At 51.1% G+C, this 23,388-nt stretch overlaps 4 protein-coding genes across 4 annotated transcripts; 1 reads left to right on the top strand and 3 right to left on the bottom strand.

The window, feature by feature from the left end:
- Nucleotides 1-560: 560 nt before the first annotated feature.
- Nucleotides 561-3,592, bottom strand: ACET3X_006075 (uncharacterized protein; the record flags this gene model as incomplete). Its single annotated transcript, XM_069452246.1, has 6 exons — nucleotides 561-622; nucleotides 677-1,216; nucleotides 1,267-1,737; nucleotides 1,774-3,141; nucleotides 3,189-3,513; nucleotides 3,584-3,592. 6 exons carry the CDS (start codon nucleotides 3,590-3,592, stop codon nucleotides 561-563), a joined length of 2,775 nt encoding a protein of 924 aa, XP_069306435.1.
- A 9,197-nt stretch (nucleotides 3,593-12,789) lies between these two features.
- On the bottom strand, nucleotides 12,790-17,843 carry ACET3X_006074 (uncharacterized protein; the record flags this gene model as incomplete). The annotated part of the gene is made up of 1 exon (XM_069452245.1): nucleotides 12,790-17,843. The coding sequence occupies one exon, from the start codon at nucleotides 17,841-17,843 to the stop codon at nucleotides 17,055-17,057; it is 789 nt and encodes a 262-aa protein (XP_069306434.1). The 3' UTR covers nucleotides 12,790-17,054.
- A 1,878-nt stretch (nucleotides 17,844-19,721) lies between these two features.
- ACET3X_006073 (uncharacterized protein) lies at nucleotides 19,722-21,691 on the bottom strand (the record flags this gene model as incomplete). Its single annotated transcript, XM_069452244.1, has 7 exons — nucleotides 19,722-19,858; nucleotides 19,943-20,775; nucleotides 20,837-20,910; nucleotides 20,957-21,354; nucleotides 21,399-21,545; nucleotides 21,600-21,628; nucleotides 21,684-21,691. The coding sequence occupies 7 exons, from the start codon at nucleotides 21,689-21,691 to the stop codon at nucleotides 19,722-19,724; spliced, it is 1,626 nt and encodes a 541-aa protein (XP_069306433.1).
- A 309-nt stretch (nucleotides 21,692-22,000) lies between these two features.
- On the top strand, nucleotides 22,001-23,295 carry ACET3X_006072 (uncharacterized protein; the record flags this gene model as incomplete). The annotated part of the gene is made up of 4 exons (XM_069452243.1): nucleotides 22,001-22,798; nucleotides 22,852-23,066; nucleotides 23,119-23,211; nucleotides 23,257-23,295. Exons 1-4 carry the CDS (start codon nucleotides 22,141-22,143, stop codon nucleotides 23,293-23,295), a joined length of 1,005 nt encoding a protein of 334 aa, XP_069306432.1. The 5' UTR covers nucleotides 22,001-22,140.
- Between the last annotated feature and the right edge of the window lie 93 nt (nucleotides 23,296-23,388).

Genomic DNA, 23,388 nt, shown 5'->3' with positions numbered 1-23,388 from the left:
TCGCTGTGCCCTTCCGAACCCAATATCTGTTGTGCATGTTATTTGCCCACCTCTGAACTCTGAACTTTCATCGCTATTGTAGAACAACTGAAGATTACATATGGCCGAATCGTTCCTAGCCTTATAGCTGCTAGCTTCGCTGGTTAATATTCATGCATGTCAGACGCGCTCATGCCACTTCGCACTGGCCACCGCAGATGTACCAGCCCAGCGATAATACCAAGGAGAGTTCTCTACCTGGGTACTGGCTCTAAAAGGAAACGAAATACCGTATAGTTTTGTTGGTGTTGTAGTTTGCCAGGCAGTACCCATGCCGTCTCTAACATATTCATGGACCTCTCAGATGTTCTACAATTCCCTCGTATTCGCCCTCATCGTAAACAGATATGAATACAATTATATTCCAAGAACATGACCATGACCAGTGACTGAAATTCAGGAGTGCCGCCAAACGCCCTCTACTGACCTGCGCATTCTCGCAGAGAAGGATCCAACCATCCTCACGATAGCGTAATGCTGGATCGCTGACGTGGTAACGAAGTAACGGTAGGATGACGATGCTACGTCATCTTCTCATGCTGAATCTTCTCGTGCTGTGTTGACACCCGTTGCAGCGAAACAACTAGATATGGTTAGCGACTGCCCTGTTTTGAATGCCGAAAACCACTATGCTTACCGAAGTCTTCAAGGTTCCTTTGCTTCTGCTTTCTTTTGAGAAGCTTTCCGTGCATGAGGTTGTCAAAGCCTTGACTACCTTGCAAAATGTAATACACTCCCGCCATAATGCAGAAGATACCAAAGGAAAAGGCCCAAACACGGACCACGGCAACAATGTTTGTCCTTCCACCCACGAACCACCCGAAAATAGTAAAACATGTAGCAAGAATATCAACAACCAGGATGGCACCGGCTAGTTGCCATGAAGGAATAGATGACCAGAACGGGCCATTGGCGCGGGTGATGAAAATCAGCCAGTTCTCAGTCAATGTGATTTCGAGGAACAGGATTGGATCGCGCTGGCCGTGGTTTTGGACAATACCACCTTCGACACCCTGCTGCTCGCCAGTAAGGTAGGGCAGCATCGTTGTCATCGTGATCCAAGTGCCTACAGCCAGAATGACGCCAAGGAGGATTGACATGCCCCAAAGTTTTGGAAGGTTCCACTTGACCGGAGTCCTGCTGTATGGTGCATTGTCGTAAGCGATAGCCAGGGTCGCTGCGATTCAGTCAGTGCGTGCATGCCAGAACCTAGAAAGCAAGTCTTACCGATATCAGCGAAGATAGCAATGAACACTACCAACTGTAGGTTCAGACTCTCGTTGAGGATGGCAATCCAAAGACCTAAGAATATCTCTAGATGCAATGACAGAGCGATGCGGTAGACAACGTAAGCGTACATGCGATGGAAAATCTGGCGCGAGGTCTTGAGGGCGTCAATGATGGCAGAGAGCCCGGGGGCAAGAAAAACGATGTCGGCAGCGGAGCAAGCAGCATCGGAAGCACCTTGTACAGCGATTCCAGTGTCTGCTCTTTTCAACGACGGCGCGTCATTTACACCATCACCCGTCATCGCGACAAGGTATCCTCTCTGTTGTAGAATTTCCACAACGTTGTACTTGTGCTGTGGGAACACTTCTGCAAAGCCATCTGCACCTTCGACGAAGTCGTAGAACTCCGAACCCGGCATCTCACCACCCCCACTCAATCCGAGTTTCTCAGCATCGAATATGTTGGTACCTAGACCGAGCTGGCGTGAAGTCTCTCGCGCAATACCAACGGCATCCCCGGTCAACATCTTGATTGAAAGACCCAAAGACTTCGCTTCGTTGATCGTGCGATACGTGTCGTGGCGCGGAGGATCTGAGCATGGCATAATGCCCAAGATTTCCCAACGCTCATCTTCCCGTTTGCGAGCAACACCGAGTGAGCGAAAGCCGCGCGTAGCAAACTCTGCAACTTTGTTCTTGTAGGCCAATTCAACCTCGTGTGGAACGGAGCCGTCTTCTTCGACAGTCCGAAGCACAAAAAGCGGAGCACCTTTGACGCATGTTATGCGTTCGCCCTGAGGTGACTCAACGACAGCCTGGACTTTCTTGGATACTGGATCGAACGGATGGAAACGGATGCACTTGTACTTGCTCAGCACATATTTGGCGCGCGGATAGTGTCGGAGAGACTTGAGAAAAGCTTTGTCGATAGCGTCGATGCCCTTCTTCTTTCTTGACGCTGCTAAGCAGGCAGTAAGCATAAGGTCCTCCGGATCAACGCCTTGAACGGTATATGGCTCAGCCAGCGAGAGCTTGTTCTTTGTCAATGTTCCAGTCTTGTCGGAGCACAGGATCTCAACACCCGCAAGCGATTCAATGGCAGAGAGCTTCTGCACGATGGCTTGTTTCTTCGCCAGATACGCCGCTCCCACTGCCATAGTTGTAGTAACAACCGCAGGAAGGCCAACCGGGACTCCGACTATCGTGATCGCGAGTGTGAACCGGAGGATAGTGACGATGTCGTTGGACCGATAGAAAGAGCTAATCCAAACAACTAGCAACGACACGATTACCAGAACCAAGAGGATCGTTCCAATGCCGTGCAATACTTGAGTGAAGTGACCGGGTCCGCTAGAGGCGCTAGCGACGAGTGATGCTGCACGTCCAACAAATGTGGAGTCGCCCGTAGCTGTAATGACAACGAAAGCTTCGCCACGTTTGACTGCAGAAGACGCGTAACAGGTATCTCCACGGTGCTTGTCGACAGCCAGCGATTCTCCGGTGATGGACGACTGGTCGACCTGCACAAAGGCATTCTCCGTGACGATGCGCCCATCAGCTGGAACAATAACTCCCTCTTCCACTTGCAGGATATCGCCAGGCACCACGTCTGGTGCTTCGATCTCAACCAAAGTGCCGTCGCGCAATACGGTGGCCTTCAAAGCGAGCGTCTTCTTCAACTCTTCGACGATGGAGCCAGCCTGATACTCTTGGATAAAGCCAACACTGGCGTTCAGGAGAAGCAAACCGCAGATGACACCAAAGTCAACCCAGTCCTGGAGCCCTGCAGCAAGGATTGCAGCAGCTTCCATGACGAATTGGATCGGACCAACGAAAAACATCAGAAACTTTACCCAGTTGTTTGTCGATTCCTCTGCACATGGTGAGCAAGCGCAGATTGAGGGATAAGACGGCTGGTACCTTTCATCTTGTTCTCGCCAAACTTTTTTCGCCGTATCAGTACTTCGGCGGACGTCAAACCAGTGCGAGTATCGGTCTGCAGGAGTTCCTCTGGGATCAAACGCGCACCACCCGGCTGTTGCGCTTCCTCTTCTTCGTAGTCGGCGTTTTCGCCATCTTGTGACTCGAGGTCTTCGATAAGTTGATCTATATCCTCGTCTTCTTCTTCGTCATCCAGCTCGATGCCTTGCATGTGGATATCCTTTTCCTGGAAATGATACTTGTCGTACGTGCGGCCATTTGATGGATAGATGCCGTCGCGATCCGGCGACGTACCAGTCGGCGACTGCACTTGGTCAGCTCTGATGTGGATGGGCGGCGTGGCAAGTTAGTCATGAGGTTGGCAGCCAACTTACCTCGGACATGTTGGATGTAGCGCTAGCCGCTAGCAATGCTATACGTTATGCGCAGCTTGTTAATATGATGTGGTACAAAGACGGCTAACAAGAGGTCCTGGGTTGGCACAAGATGCATAAACCTGTACTGCAAGTGCATCTGGTGATACGGGTTGAGTGGTGGTGTACAAGGCCAATGCGCGTTCATCGGGAGAAGGAACTCTGAGGCATCGTTGCGCAGGTGAGGGCTTCAAAGCGCGTGGAAACGACTCTGAACCTGCTTGCCACACGTTGATGCACCGGGAATCACAGTCGCGATGGCGCAACGTGACGGTTGCCGCCGAGAGTGGCTGTGAGAAGCGCCGATATGGGTTGGGACGACTCCAGAATGTAATGTTGTGCGAACCCCACGGTCGTGATGAGGCCGCAAAGACGCGCATGATCGGTCAGTCTAGCCTGTTTAGAAGTCCAGGGTCATGGTCACGTCGAGAACCAGCTGCCAAGATAATGTGGCCAGGTTTGTGGGATGGGACGCTGCGGCCGGGCGAGCTGCCCAGGTGAGCATGCTTGAGATTAGCCCAGCCCCTTGGGCTAGCGCATTTGGCATCGCAATCTACCCCCCATCGTTGATTTTGGCATCTCCAGGTGTCTGAACAGTCGCCAGCAAAGTGCGGGGCTCAATGAGCGCCATGACAATGCCGAGTGGCTTCTGCCAACATACAAAGGAGTTTTTCTCTCTTTTTCTTGGGCCAAGGACCTCGGTTGACTTGTGTCTGGCTCTTGCTTGTCCGATCAATGGTCTCGAGTAAGCATCGAGCACAGAGTTATCTGCCCTAGACTGTAAACCAAGTATGATGCTTTTGCAGCAATCCCTAAGAGTGACGATACAGTACCGGTCGATTTATCGCCAGCCCTGGTTCTGCGATGCTCCATTCCTCGGGACGGAACCAGAATTGTTGGTGCACGGTCTCCAAGAGCGGTTGCCTCAATCCGCCCTCGACGCTGTGGCCTGACCGAGTCTTCTAAACACAATGAAGAGGTGCGCGATGCTCCCCTGCCACTAGAGAAGGTTACACGGCCGATGCGCTATTCAGAGCGCATTGTTGTCAGACTTCGACTGTCAGCGACCGAGGATTCCTGTCTCCAGAGAACACATGAGACCACCACGAAAGCCCGATGCGGCCGGTTGACCTACCTGTCGAAATACAGTTCCTGCCCTCGTCATCGCGAGCCAAGGCGCCCTCTCTACGAGAACTGGTTTGATCAGGACGGCTCCAGACTGCTGAGCATAACATTCTTCACAGCGAGTATCGCAGCCTGCTTATCAGATCTCTGACGGACACCTCGAAAAGAGCCGCAATGCTTACATTAGCTTCCTCAACAGCTCATTAGCTCACAGCCCCGTGCTTTGTCGCGCTTCCTCCATCCCGATCCAACGTTCGCGACTGATAAGACTCGATGTTATCGCCGAGATGCAGAGGCATGAATACTGTGACTCCTCGAAAGGCTGTACAGTATATGGCTACTGCGCGACTCGACGCCGGCCCGACTATTTAAGTTGAGGTTCAGTTCCGGCGAACTCAAAGGCTTTCGGGCTGTCTACGGACATGACGCGCAGACGAGCAATAAGTAATGGTACACTGGGATCCCTGACTTGAACTCGGCCTCTTCTACTTGGTTGCCAATAGTGCAGACTGAAAGACGTGAAGAGAAAAAGGAGCTGTCCGAATTGTTTCAGCGAACGTCGCTGACGGACGGCTCGGAGAGTTTACAGTGGGAGAACAAGACACACAATACACGTCTTGCAAGATTGCCGATTATTCGTGTTCACCTGAAGAGTCGAATGGCACTGCGGTCAAGAAGTTGAACTTGCATGATAAGTTTGCCAGAACAAAAGAGTGATGTTCGAAGTTGGTGGGGCGGTGCTCGTGCGCGGCCCGAAGACAGCGTGACAGCTTCGCGTTCACGCGCCGACACTTCTTCTCTCCGTTGCAAACCTCACCAACCTAACAATACCGGAAATTTCGACTTTAGTCTTCCGGTTTCCATCTCAATCCCGGATCTTGCACTACTCGTGGATTGTCCCCGCCCTCGTTTGAGGCATGTAGCTCGCCGCGGCTATTCGCTTACTCTGGAGTTGCCAGCCGTGCTTCATGGCTCTGTATAGGATGCCTCGTTTGTTCTGGTCTCCGCCGGAGAGGTCGCGGTGCTTGAAGTGGTATGCCTTAATGCCAGTGGGTGTCTTTCTGCGCCTGTATGCATGAGGCACTTGTCCAAATCTTATCTGAACAGTAGGCTTACTGTTATTATGGTAATGGAAATGTCAGGCCAGAAAGAGTTCGATCGCATTCAATGCCATATGAGTGACCAAGTATCGCTTGTAGCGATGTAGCGCGATTAACGACCAGCTTCTGGTCCTGTGGCAGACTGATAGTCAACGTACTATGTGGCTAATGCCGAGTTGTCCTGAGAGTACTATTGCAGCGCCATGCACTCCTATTTCAGGTCCTTTGTCCCTAGGTCTCGTCCATACGACAAACGATACGCCGTTATGCTTCGTACTTCGTATTCCGCAGATAATACTGGTGATGAAGAAGAGGTTGTCTTCAGATGACTGACGCGGGAAATAGGCGACCCTGACGCCTAACACCTGACACCTATCGTGTGTTACGGAGCTGTCGCAGCTACCGTCGCATCAGGTCGTTTTCGAATGCTACTCTTGTACTGCTTCGCAAGAAACTACAGATGCGCAGTATAGAGTCGCTGTAGGACGGGGTGCGTTGTCAGTAAGCTGGGACATGGTCAGCGTTACTTGTCCGTCTTGTCGCAACAAGATCAGAGGATACTCATTGTCGATAATGCATTTGCCATCCCTATCGTACAATCCTTCGCTGGCAGACTGTCAACTTCCAGACCACCTTGTCGCGCTGGGCATTCGCGCTCATCGTAATGTGAGAAGTGGTCCCTTCAAGTGTTTGTTACTTGTTTCTCAGCCCGCCGCATTCCAGCTTGGTTCAAGGTGGCGCACCCGCTATCGCACCTGCATAGCATCTGGTTCAGAAGCCCTTTCAGGGGTCTGTGTGTATTATAGGAAGGCCTGCGGAGGTCCCTAGCAGTACCAGGGTTGGTCTACTATCCTTAAGCATAGCCTTTACCACGGAGGCTGGCGGACGTGAACGCCCGGGCTTCCCCCAACCACGTATAAATTGCTTCCCTTCTCCTACCCCTCCACGACCCCTCCACGACAGCAGATCGATCTTCGACAACACTCATCTTCGGCACCTGTACAGTACATTGGCTCGTAAGTTCTGTTCGCTGCGAAGCCTGCGATCGAAAGGATATTGACTTTACGCGCAGCAGATATTGACAAGTACAGCGATAAAAGGTGAGACACATAACCCGTACGAGAGATACAAAGAAGACGACTACTTTGCACAAAGTGGAGCGACACATTCAGTCAAACTTTCGGTCTCTCGCGCATCGAGCGGTTTGTACGACGGCTTTGAGACTAGAACCAAGCGGCCTGCAAAGTATCGCTGTAAGGAGTAGATACGTTCGACAACCTACTGGGTTATTTGTTGACGCCTCGCACAGGTATCGCGGTCTGGAAAGAAGATTTCTTCGTCTCCCTGGCTCTCTTTAAGCCTCCCGAGCTGGTATGTCATCCGCCAGCTTGTTATGCGTGTGTTCCAATAATTGAAGCTCCGCCTTAGTACTGTCATCCGACATGTCAAACAGGTGCAGGATCTGCCACCCCTTTGGGAAGCGCGTTTCTAAGCGTTATGGTCAAACCAAACCGAAAGTCACATCCAAGGGATCACCATCGGTTCACAGCGTGTAAGACATATGCCTCAAGACTTCAGGTTTAGATATTGACATCCAAAAGACAGCCATATAGTACTGCTTCCGAACCATTCGTTCCCGGATCCATGGCCGAGCTGGTGGACAAGCTTCAGGACTTGCTAAAGCCGGTTCGCAAAGCACAATCAACACTCGAAGGTATGCCTGACGAGATTTTGCTGAAGATCTTCCTACATCTCAGCAATGACAAAACTTCTCTAGACGCCGTCGCTCGAACTTGCCGTCGTGTACACAGTACTGTTCGCGAGACAAATCGGATCAATCATCCCATCGCTCTACTACCGGGCGACCATAATGCTTTCGCTGGCATTCTCGGCCACCTGTACCAGCTATCGTCTGGTACAGACGTGGGAACTCTCCAGTCTCATGCCTCCATATTCAAAGCGCTTTCGGTCAGCCGGGAGCAGGACTATTGTCCACATCTTCCTGACAGCCACTTCACCCCACAGATGATGATGGACATGCAGTCAACCATTTCGTCTCTAGCTGGAGTGCACCCCTCCATCAGAACGGCCTTGGGCACGCGTTTAGCCAATGGAAATGAGCCGGCTGCGGTATGTCTCTTGCTTACACTGCTATCTAGCCTCGAGTTTCTGGAGTTGCAAGGCAGCATGTACTGTCTCCCAACACACTTGGGGTCTGTGGCCTCCTTCGGTTCTTTTATCACACTGCACTTTCGCAAACTCACGGGTGCTAGACTTAACCTGGGTTGTTGCTCTCTGATGAAGCTACCAAGCATAAGGGAACTGGCGTTTTTTGACATGGCCTTGTCTCATGTAACATTCGGCAACTTTCATTGTCAGAAACGAGAATCGTGTTTCTGGATAGATCCTTTGGACCGAGTCTACGCCAAGACTGTCCGCCTTATTGGATGCTACGCTTCCATAGGGGCCTTGCACTACTTGCTTAGCCGTTGCGACGCATTAGAGGCTTTCGAGTACACGGTCAACGGCGCGCTATTCTTCAGATGCAACGATTATCGGTTACACACTATCCGGACCGTACTGCTCCAACAGAGGGATTCGTTGAAGCGCATAGTTATCCTCCACTCTACAGGGTTTGTTGAAGAAGATGTTACGTTCCTCGGAAACCTTAGCGAGTTCCGACACCTCGTGTACTTGGAGGCTAACCAGCGCTTTGTGCTTCCTTCTAAGAACCAGGGCATCCAGCAGAGTCGCGAGGATCACAAAGCGCTGCTAACAAACTTCCCCAACTCTCTTGAGACACTGAAGCTCCATGGCTGTACTTCTCCGGTAGCGCTCTTGGTTCTAACGATGGCCGCAGAGGGCCTATACTGGCCTGGGCTTGGTACCATACGACTGGCTTACCGCCCACGTAGGAGGAAACTCTATCGCCTTCGCAAAAAGTTACATGATCTCGTCAAGGACTGTGAAGAGAAGGGTATCAGTGTCCACATTGAAGAGAACTAGAGGTGGTGGGCTGCAAGGAACTAGTCTTGCTACTGAGGAGATTTAAGCTCCTTGAAGTTGCTCTGCAGGTATGGAAGAAAGTCTTTGTACCGGAACAATTTTGGTTATTTGTCTGACTTTGTGTCTACTCTTGCTACTAAGATCGCTAATGATGCGTAATCTTGTGAGAGCTAGTAGTATTGTAATAGTATGCCGTGACCCTGGGTTCACCAGTTCCACGTCTTCCACTTGCTGTCAAGAGTTGTGCGTGAGATATTTTCCCCTGTGTTATAGAAACTTGGGCACGAAACCAGACAGCATGAAGAACAAAAACGTCTCTTTTGACACGCGAAACTTGTTCTTAAGGGATCAGTAGCAGAAACCGCTGTTGTCTTGGTGTTCAAAGAAGAAGTAAACATTTTGGGACAGCAGAGATCTAGAACCTTAGTGTTTGGTTTGGAGGTTTCATAAACGTGCCGACCAAAGGTACCGACACTCGCTTAAGCTAGGAGGTTTGGAGACAAAGATAACGCATAACCCATCATCTTATGCTATTCAGTAAAGTGTTATCTTCTCTTACTGTTGATACAAACTGTTCGTTGAACATTGCGAAATTGGAGGCGTATTCGTGGTATGCTTCGAGCGATGGCGACATTCCAGTGCGGGTTACTGCGGCACGCGGCTCGGAACCAGACCTGAAGAGCTTTTTCGGTCGAACATTGAGGCATTGATTGTTGTCGCCGGTAGCATAACTTTCCCAAGAATTTCGTCGATGTTTCTACAACGTGGATCCTTGAGTGTTTGTCCGAACGCGAACAAGAAATTCCCCCATGCATAGCGTTGTCCGATTCCATCGCGCCCTCCGCGCATCCTGACAGATCTGGACGCACGTAGTACGCGGCTGAGAAGCAAGGCTGCGCGCGCTTGGCTCGAGCTAGCACGAAACCAGGCCACACCAGACTCTTTCAAGCGTGCTGCCCGTCGCCAACACCATCGACCCACCTGAACAACATCCAATTCCGGCATCACGACGAATAATGCGTCCAAGACGGGTGTATCGTTGTGAACGCCATCGGAAGCCCCGTACGCACCGGACGATGACCCACGTGCCATCATCAAAGGAAGGCTGATGAATCACGACCCTTGAGACACGTGGTGTGGGGCGCAAGGCTGGCGTAAAGGGTTCAATCCATGGTAGTGTCAAGCCGATTCGGTCGGTAGCTACTGACTTTCGCATGATGATAGCGCAAAGACGTGATGGTGGCGCACGAGAAGACCCTTGTGGCGTCAATAGAAGATGCAATTACTGACCTGAGAGCCTCGCAGTGGCTTGCTGAGCCAATTCTGAAAAATATTGAAGCAGGAAAAAGTCCCTTCGGCAGTGTTTTGGGCGCTTGGTTCCTATATCATGCAACCGTTTCTTTTCTCAAAACACTGCTGGCGACTGGACGACCTCCTAACACCAAGTCGGAAGCAAACGTTCATAGCAGGTCATCATCGGCACTCCGCTCTCTCTTTTCGACGAATCCCTATCCAACGTTCTCTACCATGAAATTATTCACCTACGAAGCCTGGGGCGTACCCAGGGCCGGTTTTGACCCATCATACACATTCGTTCGATCTCCCTTCGTTTCATCAATCACTCTCGCATGTATCCGCGCCCTACTGAGCCTATACTGCTTCACGACCATTGTAACATGCTATGCCTGGCTGGCGAACGAAACAGCCACAATTAAGCTCAAAGATGTCAACATCGGATCCTACACCATCCAACAAGGCGACGCAGCCATCGGGCAATCATTCAGCTTCTTTACGTACCTTACTTTCTGGTCACTCGGCTTCTACTTCCTTGTCTCGAGCGTCCATACGTTCATGTACGCATTCCGACAGAGGACATGGCTACATGGCTGGCCCAAATACCTGCAGCTATTGCATAGCATGTACTACTCCACCATGACTTCATTTCCGTTTCTGGTCACGATCGTATTCTGGGGTACCATGAACTCTGGATGGCCGGTGGGACGATTCGAACAGTGGATCAACATATCCGTCCATGGTCTTAATAGTGTCTTTGCTGCGACTGAGATCGTACTATCGGCTACCGAACCACTGCCGTGGCATCATCTATCCGTTGTCCTTGGGGTTCTGTCGATATACCTGGGCCTCGCGTATCTCACTCGTTATACGCAAGGCTTTTATGTGTATGAATGGATGAACCCAGCTCACGGGAACGTCAGCATCATCCTCCATGTTTTGGGATATGCGGGTGGGATGGTAGCACTTTTTTTGCTGGCAAGATCCGCGATAGCTGCGAGGAACATGCTAGCACAGAGGCTACAAGGTCAAGATGACACTGAGTATACTGAGAAAGGGATTCAGCTCGATGATCACTCCGATACCTGGTCGGCGAAGGTCGGGGTGGTGAAGCCGACGCCCATGCGCGCGCAAAGGAAGCCAGAGGTAGTTGTCATGGAAGTCTGAGGAAGAGGAATTAAATCAGAATCCATGTTCACTTGTTATATGTTTCGTCAATTCACGATAGCGTCACCCGTGATTATGTATCCTCTGCCCAGATCAAGTTCACATCAAGGCAATATCACGGGGCCACGACAAGCTGACTTGTCTACTCATGTCCATACCTTTGCTTATCGCTTTCCAAAACTGCCTGGCGACTAATTTGCACTGCCGACCAGCTCAAGACCATGCATATGTGGATGCTCTGACTAGTACGAAGCGTTGTAGCTCGACTAGAACGGTGTGTCATGTGGAAAGATGTCTTCGATGCCCGGTCGTAGAAGCAATGCTGTAGCTATGGAAGATCACACGGAAGATGTGCATGGATAGGAGATACGATGTGGGAGTAGGGGGCCTTAAGGCCCAACGATGAGGGACTGACGGAGCGTGATATACCCTTAGGCGATCCACATTCCATCATGTTGCATGCGATTGAGCCTGTGGCCATTGAGGTCACTCGCATGTACATCGCCGAGACGGTGCTCAAGGCAATCTTGGAGTCGTAAGTACTCACCGTGACTTTGTCATTCAAACGTTATTCTTGGTCTTGTCGCACTATATTCGAAGTCGCTGAACCACGTGGTAAGACTTGCGTCATGATGCAGCGGCCTGTAACCTATACCTGGTCTATTGTACGTACCTAGATATGTGCGGAGGATGTCCCCGCTACCACCTCCACACTGACAGCACAGATGATGAAGTGTAATGCTCTTACATAAATAACTCTTGTAGTCAGTCGAGACAATGACACACAGCCGCGTGGAAGTATGCTATGCAGAATAGTAGAGGCGTGCAGTGCCTGTTTCAGATGTATCGTAATTTCGGTGGTCATGGACGCAGGCCAATCGCGGAAGCGAAGGAGTTGATCAGGCGAGCATCGTGAGGCCTTGAGTGGGCATTGCCAGATGTTTTTTGTTGTAGCCATAGTGCCAAACCGGAAAGTGATGAACGAAGTCTGCCTTACCGCTGAACGTCACATTGAAAACCGTGGCCAAAGAGTCGTTTCTCAATCGACAACAACGGGCTTTCGGGACACCTGTGACTTTACAATGGAGTGGCGAAAAAAAAGGGGGGGTTATCAATGCTGCATTGTTGTCGCTGTAGCTGAAAACAGCACGAAACGATGGAATGACGGGCTGGCTGATGTCATGGGTTGTTTGCATCGATGCGCGTCAGCACCTGTGCGTTTCCGAGGCTCAGCACTCACAGACCCAGACGAAACAGCTGATTCCAAGACCCAATACACTAGTGGAGAAAGACGCACAATCGCAGGGCACTCGCTGTGTCCATGGACATGGTGCAGCGGTGTCGAAGGCGATCTTGAAGGTTGGGGATGTTGGACGGTGGGCGTAGACAGGGTTATGTGGCACCTCGGTTACTTGCTACGTTAGAGTTTAGCGCTTCCCCCATCTAAAATTAGGGGAGGCAGTGCACGCGTTCCGTCCTTCACCTGGTCCTTGATGATCGCTGCTCCCGTTACCCATTGCCACGCATCCAACTCATTACATACCCAGAGTAGAATTATTGCCGCTGGGCGCGTTCCCACATCGCCATCAAATCTCATGCACTGAACGCTGAGGCGAGCGGCTGGCTGTACACAGGTCGAGTGATCACGTACCGCCATGAGCCTCACCGCTTGCGGTTTGGTATTATTATGTTGCCCATGCTCAGGGCGTCGGAAGGGGTCTTCATGTGCCGTACCCGTACTGAGCATGACGAGCCTCTCCGAAGCTTTGGCGTTTGGCCTGAAGAATTAGGCCAGCAACCGCCTCAAAATCCTTTCAGATAATCCTAGATATGGACTCTGCCAGATCCGCATCCATTTCCGTCGAGGTCTGATCCTGATTTGGAATATTCCTCTGTCTTCGCCTCGTTGGAACGATTGCAACATGCACACCCCAAGCAGTCTGCAGGTCTTTCTGTAAGGACGCTCCCTTCCGACACTTACACACAGTAATCTACCAACCGACGCCTTACCCCTGCGCCCGTTAACCACCGCCACCCTTTACCATGCCGCACTAAACTTTCCGACCATATACATCGCTCCTGTTCCACTGGTGATACCACCCGCCCGGGATTCCGGAAGCATAGAATAATTGGAGCTGTCAGATCTGCGAATCGGTTATCAGCATCGTTTAAACTCGCTCGAATACTACAGTCGTGCAGAAGCGCAACGCCATCAAGCCGCACTTAACCTCCACATTCAACAACAAGCTCTTAGGCCTGGCCTACACACCCCTGTCTTCAGCCTTGGATACATCTGCATACGAAGCTGCTCGCTTTAGCATGCTACCCGACGCCCAGCTGCTGACGATCCCACCAACAACTTTTAACTATAAGCTTGCGGACTTACCGTTTGCCAACAAGCAAGTCACAGCTTCCAGTCCAATTTTCCTACGCATCAACACTGGGTCAACACACAAGGGAAATATAGAATACATGGCACACCACAATCACCGTTCCAGTCGAATACAGACCGAGAACGAGCTGTGGCTAAATATGCCAGCTTCTACAAGGCGACAACAAGACCACGACTATTGGCCAGAACGATCGGCATACCAAGCAACCTCGCAGCGGATCAGTGTATGCTCCAGTAGTGGGGCGAGTTCGTCGACGATACCTGCTATCACAACCAGTTCGGACCTCAACAAACCACTTCCGCCATCGCCGTCCGGCCGAGATAAGCGATCATGCAAACCGCCTTCGTTGCGCGGATTTCTCCGGCGCGAACCTGCAAGCCAGACAGAGTCAACACATCTGCGACCCGGATCATCCCATCAAAATCGATACTCTACTAACCTAAGTGTGGATACGAATGGTCACCATAGACACAACTACTCACGAAGCATGCCGAATTCTCCCTACGAGTTCAGCCAGTCTTCTCACCAAGATCCAGCAACCCTTCCTCGGGCACACTCCTCTGCGTCGGACTATCCAGACGTGGTGCAGTATCAGCCATACTCTCCGCTGCCACAACATCAATACAATCGTCCTCAACAGCAGCGTGCCGTCTCAATGAACCCCTACTTCGAGACCACATCACCTCCGCGATCGCGTACCTTCCCCGAACCTACACTGGGCGTAACGGCACGCGACAACCCTTACAGTCGACCACGACCGCATACAACATGGGTATCACCCACAGAGCCATTTGCAGATGTTTCTCAATTTCATCTCTTTGCTGAAGCAATGACCGGGTTACCAAACGATACTGAACCCTTTTCACCAACCGGCCCACCGCAGCTTCAGGGCTCACTCTTTGCTCGACGAAGTGCTAATGACACTATTCCAATACCCCTCCAGAACCCCCAATACTCATCGAGAACACAATCTACACGACGACCGCACAGAGAGCAGAGAGATGACTGGCAGAATTTCGAGCCACCACCGCTCATCTCATTACAAGCAGGACCCGTGCTGAATCATGCTTTACCTGTACCTAATCCGCCTCTCGGCGCATATGAACAATGGCAACCACCATCGCATATGAGCGCCGTTACGGCAGAATTAGAGCTATTAGGATTGGAAGATCCTCAGGCTTCGGATGATGAACTTCCGGACTACCAACAGAGCCAAGCGGAGATGGCGGCGAAGAAGAGACAAGAAGCGTCAGCAAGGGCTCGCGAACTAGAGGCCAGATGGCGAGGTACACGAAGATGATTATGCTTCAGATTATTGAGAGCTACCTAAACCGTCCGAACGCAGAATTGTATTCCATTTTGGATATATCTTCACCAGGCTAGACCAGAACATGCGCACTGCGCTTCTGGAGGTCAGGTTCGTGTGGAGTATCGTGCAAGCCCAAAGCATGCCGGTTCATGGAGCAATGCTCCGGCCTTTTGGCCCCGAATCCATGTTTCAATCACACATTCTTAATTTCACGGTCACAATAAGAGACTGACTGTCTGCATGCATTTCTGTAGCGAAGCGAGTACGTACTGCGTATGCACTGGCTCATTGCGGCACCGCCCCCACAATTCAGATACCGAGTTACGGTGTGTCCAAACCGGCCACTTTGATGTCGTACCCAAGCGATTCATACAGGATGAATAACAGCCGGGATGGGTGGAAATGGCCCCTGCATAGAGTACGGTGCTATATGGCAATGGCTGTTTACATTGATGTGTTTCCCAATGCAGTTGCAGCTGCCGTTGTGGGAATTCGAGCAGGTTACGTGGCCAGCGTGGATAAGCAGTGTTTCCGAAACAGACATCGTAATGCATCCAGCAGCCTAGAACAGCTTTTCCGCCCCAAACTTTATTGGCCTGTCCCAAACCAGATGAACTCCGATGCTTCGTTTGCATCACTTGATCAGTCCGCTACTAGCGGACGAAAAGTTATCAGCTAGAGAAATGTTCATCTCCACAAGAGTAGACCGAACGATGGAAGAATGCCTTGTGGAAAGCCTTACAAGGAGCGGAAATTTGAAACTACGCACCTTACCCGGCCAGTGGGTACTTCATGTGACAAGGGTTTGGAATTATCATGATCGGTGATACGTACCCATGAGATATGGCATATAGATCAAAATCTGGGTGCAAGCTCCTGGTACCTCCTTTTCTGCTTTACCACACTAGCACTTGCTCGAGCACCTGGGAAGAGGTGAGAAGACGACGTGACCATCATCCTACGGCCAACCGCCACGTCCCATATCGTCAACCGACGAGTTGATGCTGGTCTACCTACATTAGTGGTAGCACTGAAGTACCCAGGCACGCATGGAACCGCACGGAAGGCCCAAAGAAGAACACACTGTATGCGGGGAGTTTGGGAGCGGAAAAGCTTATTTCGCGGACGTTGTACTACAACCGGCTGTTCAATACATCGGTCTTGGATTTCGGACGCATCGGATGTATTGACCCTAACCGAAGACCTGATTTCCTGAGATTCATCGCATGAGCGTTCACTCCCCCAAACATACGGTGTGGTGCGCAAAGAGCCTATGTGGCAAGGTTTATACGCCAGACCTAGCTGCATATAAGGCTTGACGCGAGAATCACCACAATCCATCTACCATAGCCCTCATAGGTATTACACCCGCTCCTTCGCCCATAATTACTTTCATGTGATCAGAATGCGCCAGCCTGGGGGCAACGTTACGTGGGGCAAAGGAACGGTTGCTCCTACCGTTATCAAGACCCACGGAGGATGATCATATACGCCAACCCGGTAGTGAGGCTGTGCAAAACGCAAGTGAGATGCACACGCGGGCCGGAACGATCGACATGAGATTGAAAATAGAAGATGGTGCATATTCATGAGAATAAAGGAACAGGTAGCAAAGAGTATAATGAACTGCAGCGACGATCACAATGCGTTGTAGAACAAAGATGAGTGGGAGGGGTGGTCATGGGTCTGAAGAACGGTGAGCGTACACGTGACAGCTGGGTCGAGGTCCTATGAGCACTAACTGTCGGCAGCTGTCTTGGCTTGGTAGAGTTTACTGGCAGATTACTAGTACCCTGTAATGCTTTCGAGTTGCTTTGGTTTTATGCAGTCTGCTCCCGAGGTCGCACTCTCCTAGACATGGCTGATAGTTTGTGGCAATGACGTCATGATCTCGCGGCTCTTTAGGCTGCCGCCCGTCATTCCTCGACATCACTATTCGTCCGCACTACGAACTCGTTCATTATAGCAGCGCGTATTAATAACTGCAAAGACGCTTGATTCACTATCGCTCTCGGGGTGCAAACAACGTCCGACGTTCTTCACGCTTGCCAGATTTCCCTCTCCCATCCCATGCCGTCAATCCATTTCGCATAGACCATGATTCCCTTTCTAGGCCTCTCTATCGACGTGCCGTGCAGATACTGTGCTTCTCCTGCCGTCCAATGCTTCTGGCTATATGTGCTGGATAGTTCGGGAAGACTAGTACTTGCTTTGGCTTCCCAGTCCGGATCCACATTTCCTACTGGCTCTAGTCCCGCCACCCAGAAGATATCTCCTTTGGCTGGTTTGCCTTTTGTTTCGAGCCACACCTTGTGTGCTAGCATTAGCATGTGCATGTCTTGCGCGTTCGTCACAACGAGACCATCGAGGTTGTGGATGCGACCGAAGCGTGCGGCGAAGGATTCCAGCCAGGTAGAGACTTGCCAGTGGTCGCGTCGGGAGCTACGCGATAAGTCCTCCAAGAATCGGATCAGCTCGCCACCGCTGAGCACCCCATGCGGCCAATTGTTGTTATCGGATTGACGTTGAGCAGGACCTGAATTGCGAACGTAGCCGGGTGGCGGACCAACATATGTATCAACGGAGCTATATTCTAGCTCACTCCTCAGATTACTCACCATTGCGGACTCGGGAGGGGCAGAGCGGCCGGGCAAGGATCTTTTGTGGAAACCAGATAGCGGTACGTTCGCTTGGTTGAGGGATGCAGTGGCCTCTCGTGGCGTGTCCTGCATCTCGACGTCGATTGAAGAGGGATCATGAACAATTGGATCTTCACTAATAGTCTCCTTCCCTTTCCCACCCTTCGAAGGTCTTCGCTTTGGTGCCATTCAATGTTGTGTTGTAGTGAATTGATAGCCGAGTAAAAACTTCTTGTGATTTCTGCAACTGAAAGCCTCGACGATGTGAACAAACAGGTTCTCTCAATGACAGGATTCGTAAGTATAAGGATGATGCCACTGAAAGCTCGCGAACTGCCGCAATATCTGAAGCTGAAAAGTTTGCTATGTTTAATGTTTCTGCGTCAGGTGGAAACTCAGCAGACGCACGTGGGTAAGAAATACAGGTTGTTCTCTGATCACGTTTACAAGGTCATACGGTTGGAAGAATGCTGAAATGTGTAGGAGTCTACATACTGTGCATAAATGATCTTTCACACAATATGTCTCGTACGCCACATCTCTTGAAGGTGGAACTGGCGCGATGATTAGAACGTTGCGATCGCTGTCTGTACCATCTACAACGCAAAGGCATTGATTCACTATCTCATGATCATGAAAGTCGTTAATTGATTGAATGAATGAGTTTGCATAGCTCGAGGCCTGCATAGCTGTCAAAGGCCATATAACCCTCTAATCCTTCCCGACGCTAGCACTGACGACAATTACCGATAACTCACTTCAACTCAGACATTCCTAGGTACGATGGCAGACATTTGCAAGAAGCTTTCCGTACAGCATCGACGACAAGCAAGGGAAAGGTGGACCGTGATTCAGCGCCTCGGAACTATGGACGGAGGTCTCAACGGTGGCATAAGCAAAGTCCGATGCGACAACCCACGCGCCAAGGGTATGGTTTTCATTGAGAAGCGGTTCAGCAAAAAGTTATTCGAGTACGGCATACCTTCTACAGAGATCCAGATTCTTCATCAGATCCAGGACCACGACTATATTACGAAGATGGTAGACCATTTCCGCGATAAGTCCATTCCAGCGGGGGCTGTATATATGGAGTATTGCGACGTGGGAAGCATGGCAGATGTGGCACAAGGAGTTGCCAAAGGGGCTTATGTGCACGAACACAAGATCTGGTATTGGTTCTACCAACTGGCTAGCGCGCTTACTTACTGCCACTGTGGCCCAAAGCCGGATATGAATGACGACCAAATCTTCCAATTCGGTTGGAGCAGAATCTACCATAGAGACATCAAGCCTGGTAATATCCTCCTGACGATTGCAAACGGCCAGGTAGTAGCAAAACTTGCCGACTTTGGCTGCGCAGTGTCTGAAGATATCGTAGCACGCTGCCCCAACCGACAACAAGCAATAGTGCAGGCGGGAGGGACTCCTGGGTTCCTCGCTCCAGAATTTCCATATTTCAGCGGTGCTTCCGACATCTGGCAACTGGGACTCAGTATCATCTGCGCATGTACCGGAATGAAAAACCCGCGGAGCAAAGAGAACCCCAATGGTCAAGTATGGAACAAAAGACAACCGGCTGGTCCCAGGTACTCCTTTGAGTTAAGTGGAGTGATCAAAATGTGCCTAGAGGAAGACTGCACACGGCGTGTGCAAGCATATCCGTTGTTGGTCTTTATCGAAAAGTGCTACCGAACGATCAAGGATAGGCTCCCCACCGATAGATGGCCGGCGATAGTTTTCGATGGGACCGAGGACCACGGTAAGGCGCTGTCACCACCGGGACACCACCGACCGAAACACCACTTCACAGTATTGGAAGGCGCTATGAACCCGGCACAAGCTGGCAGACATCCTGGACCTCATTTTGGTATACCGGGTCGCATGATGCCTTTCTATGGAGCAGGATATCATGGCGACAGGAACGCATGGTAAGGCAGAGGAGGATGAACCGATCCGAATATGCGTGATACTTCGACTGCATGCATTTTCGACGTCGTCAGGGTCTTCTGTGAGCCTAGAGACGCATTGAAACCACTACAGGCATCTAGGTGGAGGATGTGGTGATCGTTAAGAGTTATGCCAGCCCCAGGATTCTTCAAGTTGGGCTATGGTAGCTGTCGGAGGAAAGCCATGTGCCCGTTCGCAGGCGTACCACAAGTCGCGTAGCTGCTCTTGGTCCTCACGAAGCGTAAAACGATCACCAACTAAACTTGTTAGGTATACTGCTGAGTGAATGATGTACTTTGTAGAAGATGCTGAAGTCTTGGTGTGAATTAAACTGAACTTACCCAGTGCAATTGCAAAACAGGCAACGAATTTGCAAGGAAACCACTTGGAGTTTGATTGCGCCACACCACAGAGTGTCCGAACGTTATCTTGTACCGTTCTGTCGACAACAACGCGTGATGCCTTGTGTGCTGGTCCGAGTTGGGGAATCGTCGGATCATGGACGATGAGCAGCATGTGAGCCAGGAGGTTGTACTGAGTGCCCATAACATGGGTCTTTTGATGAAAGCGGATATCTGGGAAATTCCTTCCGCTTCCATCCCGATCCTGCCGATAATAGTACGGATCAAAGCTATCAGGCCTGCACTGTGTCCAAGATCTGTTCTCGTCCATTAGTTGATTGTAGCGAGCGATGCTGTTCCGACCTTCTCCAAACACGAAGTTGCTCACATCACCAAGGTGAGCAATGGTCCGTGTAGCCCAAATGGAATCGTTAGCTGGCTCGAGCGAACGGTCAGCGGGAAAGATGTGCAGCTTGAACGCTCGTTGCGTCATCAATGATATCCATAGCTCTTGACGGAAAGCAGCCCAATAAATGGCTTGTCGTCGATCAGGTCCAGAGGTTGCAGCGTATGACTGTTCAGCAGCGCGAATGATAGCTTGGGTACCGTAAAGATGGCCCTGGGGATCGGATCCGATGATCGAGATATTCATCTCCTCTAGGAGCCGGAGTATGACAGTCGCCGCAAGCAGTGGCTCCTCTTTGATAGTGACGTTGTCGTTGAGCGCTGGAATGAGCGTGTCGAAGCAACGTTGATAGTAGGCATCTGCGATATAAGGATCGAAGTCGGTGGTTCGACTAAGCTGACGAGCGGACAGCGCAAGGATGGCATTCCTAAATGGCAACAGTGGTCAGTCAAAGACGAACGCATCCCTGTAGTATGTATATCACATACATCAGCGTACTGTTCTGCTTGGCCATTTGGACGATGTGGACCCCAAAATGATCTCTGGTATCGACCATGTCGAACTAGCAGTGGTCAGTGGAATGCTTAGATTCTGATTGGACTACTTACAAATAAGGCGACATTCTCAATGTAGTGCTGGAGAAGCATTGCTTCCTGTTCATGTTCGAGCGGCCACAGCACAGGCTCACCAGGAGGTTGCTGATAGACAAAAGTACTGACACCTTCATCATGATGTGGATCGTACGCACTCGTGTCTGCTCGGTGATCATGCAACACTGGAGGCGCTGTTGTCTGTTGTTGTACCGGAGACTCTGAGTTCAGTAACGACAAGACTGTAAGGTTTTCAGTTGGAGTAAATAAAGTTGAGCTTGGCGTCAAAGCAGTGCCGTGTGCGCTTCCAGGAGTATCGCTGGGAGACGGCATGTGTACCGAAGGGCTGCCAAATGGAGAGTAGCCATCCTGAACATATTGAGAACGAATCTCGTTGGATTCGTCCAGGAATTGAACTGCCAAGTCGTGTCAGCGAGAGCCGCAGCAAACACGAGCATACCCCTACTTCGTGGAGGGAAGGACACCCAAGGCTGTTCGACGCTGAAGGAGTTTGAGATGGACGACCGCCGGAATCGTCTACCGCTCTCATAGACGCATTCCTTCTTAGCATGCTCACACCTTCCACACGTCGGCTGCTTGCCATCACCTGTTGCGCGATCGTCAGTGCGACAGTCTCCCTAGTGCGCCAATCGAGGCTTACATCGATAATGACGCGTGCGGCATCGGTTGCTACAAACGATTAAGCGATGTCGTTCAGGGGCGCAAAGGGCGCGATATCTCGTACCATGGCATTTGCGATAGACGTCAACGTGGTTATGGGGTAGCGGAGGATTCCCGTGCGGGCTGATTTACGAAGCTGGGACGCGCGCGATAATGCTGCACGATAGAGTCCAGGACAAGAAATGCCCGCCGAGATGAGCAAGGCGGTGTCCAACCATGTCCGCCCTGTTACTAAGGACGGGCTTTGATGATGGCTTCCGCCCAGCAACAGAAAATCCCGATAGCGCGTCTTAGCGCCGTCTAGCCCCGCCCCTTACCCCACAATCTGGCGGCGCCGAAAGAGGCAAGTTTCTCCTTGTCCGCTTGTCATGTCGTAACAGCCTGGGGACATGGCAATAATTCACGTCCACACCCCACATGCGCTGTTCGGTAGGCCTTGCATGTCTGTTTTCGCTTGCGCTACATATTCAAAGACATTTTAAAGGGTGCCCAGGTGCTGTCATCTTGACCGACCCTCCATCATGCCTCATGCATTGACCCCGGAGCAAGACATGCCAAGCTTCGACGGCATGAAGCTCTTCGTAAACGACGGCCTGCTCCGGCCGAGTCAAGTAGGAAAGTTGAAAGAGTCGTCTCCGGATCTGCCCATGGAAGAGTTGCGCCGGCGCTACAATGAAGACGGCTATGTGTACCTGAAGGGTCTACTGCCAAGGGACGATGTCCTAAGAGCCCGCGAGGAGTACTTCAAGATGCTTGTGCCAAGTGGCGTGCTAAAGCCTGGTACCCAGCCAGTAGAAGGCATTTTTGATGCCGAAAAGGATGCTTCAGACTTCCCTGGCATAGGAGCTGGTGCGGCTCCTGGGAACGGGAAGCCTGGAGAAGCGACCGCAGAGCGGTTCGTCGGTCTCGCACTCGAGGCGCACTACGCAGATTGGTACAAAGAGACATTCTGCAAGCATCCTATGCTAAAAGACTTCATCGCCCGCATGACAGGTTGGGGCGACAATACTCTAGGTGTTCGCAGGAGTTTGCTGCGCAACAACACACCAGGAAACAAAGCTATCGGCGTGCACTATGACCAGATCTTCCTCCGTCACGGTGAGCCTACCAGTGTCACTGCCTGGGTACCCATGGGCGATGTGAGCTTGACTGGAGGCGGTCTCATTTACCTAGAGAATGGTAGGCCATTTGCCTCTCATTGATAGTCCTGGCGATGTTGATGATCATTGTAGGTCACACACTAGGTCGCGAAGTGGAAGAAGACTTCAACCGCAAGGCAGAAGAAAGTGGCTTGAGCGAGGAAGAAAAGAAGAACGCATTCAACCAGAACATGCTATCAACGGGATTGCTCGCCGATGGACCTCGAGGATATTCTGATAAATTTGATAGGCGATGGTTGGTGACAAACTACGAAGCGGGGGATGTGGTGTTACACACTCCATACACAGTAAGCTTGCCAAAGAGATGATCGTATACGAGCGATGGCTGATAGCATCTAGATACATGCGTCCACATTGAACTACGACCCGGATAACGTGATCAGAGTCGGTACAGACCTCAGGTTCGTCGATGGCAGCAAGCCCTGGGACACGGTAAGCAGCATATACTCGCCAAACGCATTGTACTGATTGCCATAGCGGTGGGACAAAGACTATGAGTTTAATGATGGAGTGTAGATCTGTTAGTCATGTATATCCATCATGCGCTTGGCCGCGACAGGCAGATGACTCGTATATACATAGCGCTACGAATGAGTATAGTCTGTAGCT

The sequence above is a fragment of the Alternaria dauci genome, chromosome 5 (genome assembly GCF_042100115.1).
Source record: "Alternaria dauci strain A2016 chromosome 5, whole genome shotgun sequence".
Classification (NCBI taxonomy): domain Eukaryota; kingdom Fungi; phylum Ascomycota; class Dothideomycetes; order Pleosporales; family Pleosporaceae; genus Alternaria; species Alternaria dauci.
This window is presented reverse-complemented; position numbering and strand designations above follow the sequence as displayed.